Source organism: Eumetopias jubatus, unplaced genomic scaffold, assembly GCF_037043125.1.
Source record: "Eumetopias jubatus isolate StellerSeaLion01/CBP00866 unplaced genomic scaffold, mEumJub1_p1.0 scaffold_16, whole genome shotgun sequence".
Taxonomy (NCBI): domain Eukaryota; kingdom Metazoa; phylum Chordata; class Mammalia; order Carnivora; family Otariidae; genus Eumetopias; species Eumetopias jubatus.
The window spans coordinates 53,856,130-53,864,299 of NW_028274822.1; the positions used below are offsets into that span (position 1 = coordinate 53,856,130).

Genomic DNA, 8,170 nt, shown 5'->3' on the forward strand with positions numbered 1-8,170 from the left:
AATTGTGTGCTCTTTGTGAAAACTATCCGCATGTTGGTGGCTTCTTCTGAACACTGGGATGTCCTTGCCCGGTGACTGCCCACCTGGCATATTCTCGGGGCTTGGCAGAAGCATTCTCAAGGGAGCCAGATTTGTCAGGAGCAATTCAGAGAGCAAAAAGTAGAATTTCTCAGTGGAAGACTTTTTCCTTGCATTTCTTCTTAGGATGAGAGTGAGAAATGATTATGGCATGCCTTTATAGTCCAATACAAACTTTTCTTTTTTTTTTTTAAAGATGGGTGTACAGGAGAGAAAAGAGAAAAAAAGGCACCGTGAAAAGGAAAAATATGAGGGTCCTTTTTCAGGGAGGATTATTATCTTGGGAAAAATGACAATTACCAGATAGAGGAGTTGGCCCCGGGGCAGGGGGGTAAGGTGGGGTGGGGAGGGGGAAAAGAAAAAGACTGCTCCTGACGTTTTTATCCAGGGGAATCTAGGTTCAGTGAATGGAAGGGCATTAGCGAAAGACATGAGGAGACTGAAACAGGAGGAGCGGCTTGCCTCGGGTCTATACGTGTGTGGGATTTACACACTGACACTAATTGCATTTTATTTCGTGGCTGCTTCCCCCTGCTTTTCCTCCTCTTCTCCGTTTTGCTGGGTCTCGGCAGCCGTGCTTGTCAGGTCCCCAAACTGGCCTGACCTCCACTTCCTCAGGGCCCGGGGCAGTGTTCCAATGCCCTGTGCTCTGGGGGGTGGGGGTGGGGGTTTGGGTGGGAGTGTGGTTAGTGTTGGAGGTGGTGATAACAATTACAATGGTGAGGAGATAGATCAAGTTTCCCAAACAAATAGCTTAAGGCAGAATTTTACAATAAAGGAAAAAAAACCCACCCTCTGGATAGATCTAATAAAACTCCTTCCAAAATTCAAAAGATCATTGTTGACTTTTGTAAAAAAAAAAAAAAAAAGAAAAAGAAAAAAGGTGGATTTATTTTAAAATTCTGTGTAGACTCCCCTTTTCTCACCTCCCTATCCCATGTTCCCTCAGACGAAAGAGGAACGCTAAACGTTAATAACTCCTTGCCTTTATGTAGGCGTGCTTTTCAAAGCACTTTTATATCTAGTGTCTCAAGATAACTGGATGGAGTTGGGTAGCCGGTTTCCTGATAAGAGCAGTTGGCCAGAGAAACTCTAAATAATTTGCTCAGGTTCATGCAGACAATTCACAGCAGGACCAAGACTAGGGCCCAGGAGAAAACACCACACACTTAGCAGGTACAATTTCTAAGCATCCATCACTTGACATAAATGGTACCTGAAGGTACTGGCAGGAACGTTCTTGTTGACATGACTCTGACTTCACCATGGCCTGGTCCATGTTAACCGAGGCTTTCTGGTAAACCTCCCTGGCACGGCTGACTGTCAGAGTGGAGGACCACGCGCTCTTCTTCAGGAGCGGCGCGTCCAGGTTGACAGGCAGGTTGGCACAGGTGGAGCACTTGACGTCGTTGTTACTCCGGGAGGCCTTGACCGCCTGCTCGCTGATGGTGTTGTAGGCCTCCATGAAGTACTGCGAGGCCGAGCGGTCGGGGCATCTGCCCATGGTCATCACGCCCGATGGTGCGTGGTAGATGCACATGTCGCCGTCCAGGTTATCATCGGAGCTCCACCAGCCAGGGGAGGCGTTGGGGCGGGCCTTGGGGTCTGTGCGCCGCTCCTTGCTCTTGCTGCGCTTGCCGTACCGCACCGTCTGCGTCTCGTCGGGGCTGGCTTTGCCCCCATTCACGCTCCCCTTGGACGGCCCCTCCAGGGAGTGCGACTTGGTGAAGAGCTTCTGGACCGAGTGGACCAGGTGGCGGATGCGGCCGGGGCTGTCGCTGCGGTGCTCCACGGCGGTGCGCTTGTACTGCAGCGTGTGGTAGCCATCGCGGTTGAGCGGCAGCTGCCTCTCAAACTGGTCCAGGAGGTTGGCGGGAATGCGGTTGGCCTTGGTGGCCAGGGTGCGGGGCACCAGGGCGCACTCGTCCTTCAGCTCCTGCTGCGACGTGTAGTGCCTGCGTGGGAAGGTGCTGCTGGCCAGCGGGTCGCTGAAGGGGCCCACGCACTCGGCCTGGAAGGAGTTCCGCTGGGTGTAGTACGGGTGATCCGCGGGGTGGTGCTCCACCGGGCTCAGCAGGTAGGGCTTGCGGTCGGAGGAGTGGTGCGACAGCGAGTCACAGGCCGAATCACAGGTGACGCCGTGGTGGTGGCTGCGGCTGCCTGATAAGCCTTTCATTGCTGATGGGCGGCAACCTCGGGGGTCATGGACACCCCGTGGTTAGGTTCCAGACCCGTCTTCTGCAAAGACCTGGGGGCAAGGAAGAAGAAGACAAGGAAAATGGTTAACGCTTCTCTGGGTAAATAGATGTTGCTCTTTTGAGTGTCTGCTACTGTGTTCCCTTTCTGGCAGAAGAACTCAGCACGGTCCTTGAAAGCCGTTTTAATACGTGATTGGAAAAGCTCTATCACCTCTGTAGAGTGGGAAACCCCACTCCAGTCAGATACCCGGGGATGGGAGGGGTGAAAGCTAGTAAACCTGGAAAAGGAATGCTAAATTGTTTTAAGATTATTTGAAAGCAACCCCCCCCCCCCCGCCCCCAGGATTCCAATAACTGGATGGATCTTTCCCTTGCTTTTCTGGTTTTAGTCTTAACTGTCTGTTAAGCGTAAAGCATGCAACCCCCTTAGGGCTCAGTTTCTCTGGGAAGACTTTGCTGATCCCCCTTGCAGGGAGAATTAGTTCCCCTCTGTGTTTCCATGGCATCTACTGCACACTCTCTCAGCTCCTGTGGAATTGTTTGTCTCAGGCATTCCTGGGCTGGTTTAGTTCATCTCTTGCAGGCCACCTTACTTCTTAGTCACCTTTCTATCCTCCTACCTAGCCCCAGGCCAGTTAGGTAAACACATAGTAAGTACTCCATTAATGTAAATAAAATAAATGTGGATGGAAAAAAATAAGAGAAGCGACTGGCCCCTTATAACTTGAAGATATATCTTTCTATCTTCTGTCACATGCTTTCCCATTAGAATTCTGTAGTAACAATTATAGCTCGCAAATACCCACTCCCCAACACCACAGTAATTAGAGTTGAAAACAGTAATGGTGGCAAATAAATCAGAGCTATAGAGAAAATCTGCCCCTGTTTTCTGTCATTAGAGGGATCGAGAGCTTCTTTTTTTTAAAGATGTATTTGAGAGAAAGAAGAAGACAGAGCATGGAGGGGAGAATGGGAGGAAGGGCAGAAGGAAATAATCTCAAGCAGGCACCAAGCAGAGTAGGAAGCATGACCCAGGGCTCCATCTCACAACCCTGAGATCATGACCTGGGCCGAAACCAAGAGTCGGACACTTAACCGACTGAGCCACCCAGGTGCTCCAAGAGCTTCTTCTTAACAAACAGAGAGCTGTTGAAGAACTTGAATTGGCTAGTTTGAATATCATGGCATCTCCTTTTCCTGGTTTAAAGGTTTCTGGTTAAATGTTCACAAGTGATAGCAAAACAGCCAAAGGAAAGGCCCTGGAAATGTTCCTGAGGACATAAAGGACCTGGGCCTGAAAGCAGATCTGTCTCAGAGAGAAGTGACTCCTACAGATCCACCTGTGGGAACTCAGCTCATCCCAAGCACAGGTCTTCCCTTTAGTAGCAGAGACTGCTGTTCCACAGGACAGAGTATGTTCTTTTGACTCTAACTTCTTTGAGAGTTGACTGGCTTCCTATTAACAGCCTGATTTATTTTGAAAGCTTCCTATAGCAAAAATTGTCATAATAGGAGTTGTCTTTTTTTTTTAAGATTTTATTTATTTATTTGAGAGAGAGAATGAGAAATAGAGAGCACAAGAGGGAAGAGGGTCAGAGGGAGAAGCAGGCTCCCTGCTGAGCAGGGAGCCCGATGTGGGACTCGATCCCGGGACTCCAGGATCATGACCTGAGCCGAAGGCAGTCGCTTAACCAACTGAGCCACCCAAGCGCCCTAGGAGTTGTCTTGAAAAGCCAACATGACTGTCCAAAATATCACTAATGTCATTTCAGATATTCAGAGAGGGAGAGATAAATGGTTTAATTTAAAAACAACCACAACAAAATAAAACACACACGCATGGCCTAATGAAGAAAAGTGCGTACTTTTGAGAGGTCAGGTCTCATCTATTCTGTGGGCTGTCCTGTATGTGGGACTTCCTGACAGTGTTGAAAATCTTGATCCAGACTTTATGACTCCCCCTTTTTCTCCTAGTCTCTCAGCTTCTGCATTAATAGCTCAGCGAAACTGATTGGGGGGTTTTAATCACTGGAATCTTTCAAAATTGGTTAGTTTACTAAATTATGAGCTCCTTGAGGGCAGGGGCTATGTGCCCAGCAAATGTTTGGCTAATGGTGTGAAGTGGGTAAAATATTTATTCAATGCAAAATTTACCAGTGTGGTCCAGACTGTGATTTGAGTCAGGTGTATTTAGTGGAAAGAGGACTGTGTGATGAGAGAAGGGCCATGTACAAGGAAGGGACCATTTCATGGGTAGTCCAGAGACCAGTGGTTTAAAAGTGCAGGAGGAGCAGGCAGATGGATGCTCCTGCCTCTGTGAACCTTTGACTTCTGAGCCTCCACAGCTCATCAGAGAACATCCTACCTCTTGAAGTTCTCTACCTATCTTGACGCCAAAGTCTGAGGAGCTTGCCTGCCCTACCAACTACGTGATGCCTAGACAGAAGACAGTCTGTCTGAAGGACAGAAAGAAACTGACACTGGAAGAGATAAAAAGGCAAGAAGGACTCATGATACCTGTGGGTCAGCTAAATCAAAACTTGCCCAGTGAAGAGAGACTAATGAAGGAGATTTTTGCATAAAATACTTTGGGACTGCTTTGTATGAAGTTATGATCCTACGATTGGGTTGTTGCAAGGAGGGATTTAAGAAGATTAGATACATGTTTTTGGCAAAACTGTGGCACAAACTAATTTAGATGGGAAAATCCATTGCATGAGGGAGTCTCTCTATATAAAACAGGTCCTGTTGAAGACATTTTTGCCTTTTAAATATGGACTTAAAAGTAAAAAAAGAAGCCCACAAAAGTAACAACCAAGTAGGGTTATAGTCACATAAAAAGCCTCATGATTACACATATTAGAATCCCCATATATAAAATAATAATGAAATAATGCTTCAGAATTTCCTTCTGAAGTAGCCAGGTCTCAGGTAGATACTTTCTGCTAAGTAAAATGTGAAACTGGCAAGAGCTGAAAAACATGAATTATACATATTTACTCCAAAATGAACAAAATTATTTCAATCACTATTCAATATTTAGTTATCTTTAATATGACAACAGCATTTCACATAAAATAATGTTACCTGAGGACTAGCAGAGCAAATGAAGAGCTTTTGCAAAGCCATTCATGATGAATTAGTTAAATGATGTAGCCAACGATAAGTTTTGTAAATTAAACATACACAGCTTGCATTTTACTAAAACGTAAGTGGGCCATTTTCAACATAGAGCCAAGCACTTAGATTTTCTTAGAGGGTTATAAGTTGCAGCAAGGATAAATAAGTTAGCTTTCCTCCTCTTAATATTTGTAAAAAGGATACTGAGATCTTAATCCCTTTTCTCTATGATGTGGGCAAACAAGGTCATGAAAAAATGGCAATAAACAATCATAAACATTTCTAAATGATCAATCTGTCTTTCCGGTCCAGGCCAAATAAACAACTTATTTGTCCCAGTTATATTTTTCTATAGGAAATCCTACACTCCTACTCTCCTGTCATTTGAAAAGGGCAATCGATCAACTTATGATTATAAGGTAAAGCGACACATTTGGTGGCTTCCTGGGGAGTGGGGGCAGATGATCCACAGCCCTCAATGACTCAACAATTCCTGGGGGCCCCTGCTCTTCCTTCTCTCATTCTTCCCGTCCCTTACTCTTAAACTCCCTTTCCATGCACTTCTTTCTGCCACTTCTTTCTTCCCCTCTCCTATTAAGGTTTATAAGTGACGTCCATGGACAACACTTGTTCCATCCTGCAGCGTAACCCGGAAGAATTAACTGAGCATCCCTCATGTGCAGACAACGAAATGCATATAGCAAATCCCTAATGGACAAAAGGCTTATGATGTTCTCAGAGAGACATGACCTAGTCATGAAAAAAGAGGAATAACAATTCCTATTATCTTCTGTATTCTTGGAAAAGGAAGCTGCTAGCCCCTGAATTAGATTTTAAGTGGTCATAAAAGATTTCTCAAAATAGAAAGGGAAATTGCCTTTCATGCCTTCCTTTTTGAACAAGGGTAGGAAGTGTGGGTCAACATGCCTTCATAAGGGTTTCTATGACTACAGTGATCATCTCTGATATTTTTCTTCACTATGACTTCAAAATTGTGTTTTGTTGTCCTCCTAAGTTCGGATTTTACTGTCAGACCATATGTCCTGATTTTTGGCTTGGAAAATTTCTTGACTATATTGGCCACCGTGAGATGAGCCCTGAGGTGTGAGATGTATCTGTTCTTTTTAACACCTTAAAAAAAGACTTATTTATTTATTTTTGAGAGAGAGAGAGAGAGAGAGAGAGAGAGAGAGCTGGAATGGGGTGGGGGAGGGGCAAAGGGAGAGGGAGAGAGAATCTTAAGCAGACTCTGCCGAGCGTGGAGCCTGATGTGGGGCTTGATCCCACAACCCTGAGATCATGACCTGAGCAGAGACCAAGAGTTGGCAGATTAACTGACTGAGCCACCCAGGTGCCTGAGATGTGCCTGGTTTTTACAGAATTCCCACACCTGGAGCAGAAGCATTGCTGTACCAATGATGACTAAAGCAAGAATGATCCAGCACTGTAAAGGAAATTCTCAAGGTAGGTAATTTATTTGACCCGAGGGAGAAACAAACAAACCACATATTAGAAGATGCTGACAAGGGGAAAATAGTCTTGCAAACCTGGCAAGTCCTTATATCACTTCGATTTCTGTGCATGTCTTTATTTAGAGCTACTGTTCTTTCTTTTCTTTACATGCAGATAGAAGAACCAAGGGAAGGGCTTCTACTCTCTCATTCAGTGAAGACTGACAGCCAGACCATCACGACTTGCTTTAGAAAGAACAATGTGGGGGACCCTGCCCAGGAGAACAGGGAGCACTGTGTTCTGGTTTGGGGAGAAATCGGGATGAAGAAATCACCGCAAATTTTTTCAGGGTTAAGTGGCCTTGGCTTTCCTCCATGCGACCTGCCCATGCCAGGTTGTAACATTCAATGGAAGAGAGAGAGAAAGGATTCCCTTACTGAAGAGTATAAAGTAGTCTCAGAATAATGACTATGTTTCCTAGTCTCCCTAGATGTGCATAGGTGACTAATTCTGGCTAATGGAATATGATTGGAAATGGCACGTGCAGTTTCTAGAAAACGTCTCTAAATATCTCTTTACCCCTTTCCTGTCTGGAATGTGACATGCATGAGGTATAAGTTATCATTGGAGCAGCGCAAGATAAAGGTTCTGGCCACAGTGGAGTGCTGTGCCTGCCCAGCTCTGCATCTTGCTTATGCCGGAGGAAAGAGACCTTTATCTTTGCCTACACCACTGTTATTTTGTTTTCTGATGCTTGCCTCTGAACCTATTCTTAAGCAAGGTGGGAAGTCAAGGCTAAATCCCAAGGAGCTTTCATAAGCTATCCTAGTACCAGGATGTGGCTTTGCAGGTGGTGGTTCCATGAGAGCAATTGAAACCAGATAATGACATGGCCATCCACGTACTAAAGATTTCCCTGGCTCTAGCTACAGACTAGATCTAGGGGTGGAGAGAGGCAAGGGAATCTAAAAGAAGCAATCATTTCTTGCTTGGGCCTTTCAGGAGGACACTGAAGAGGAAAGAGTACCTCTGAAGAGGGTGAGATTGTGGCCCGCTGGGGGAGTGCCTCCCTTTGCAGGCCTCTTTGCTCAAACGTGTGTTTCTGCCACAGTCTAAACACAGAGGGTACTTTCTGCACAGAACAAAATTCTATGCAATATGGATGCAGGTTCCCCGATGTTTATAGCAGCAATGTCCACAATAGCCAAACTAGAGAAAGAGCCCAGATGTCCATCGACAGATGAAAGGATAAAGAAGATGTGGTGTATATGTACAATGGAATAGTACTCAGTCATCCAAAAAAAAAAAAAAAAGAAATCTTG

The 8,170-nt window shown here is 45.5% G+C and overlaps 1 protein-coding gene across 2 annotated transcripts in view; it reads right to left on the reverse strand.

Moving 5' to 3' along the window:
- Positions 1-2,254, reverse strand: part of DLGAP1 (DLG associated protein 1) — a 306,524-nt gene extending 304,270 nt beyond the window's left edge. For both annotated transcript variants that reach the window (XM_088019672.1, XM_088019671.1), the window contains exon 1: positions 1,295-2,254. In XM_088019672.1, coding sequence (XP_087875798.1) covers positions 1,295-2,254 — 960 coding nt within the window. The remainder of the gene's footprint in view (positions 1-1,294) is intronic.
- Positions 2,255-8,170: the final 5,916 nt, after the last annotated feature.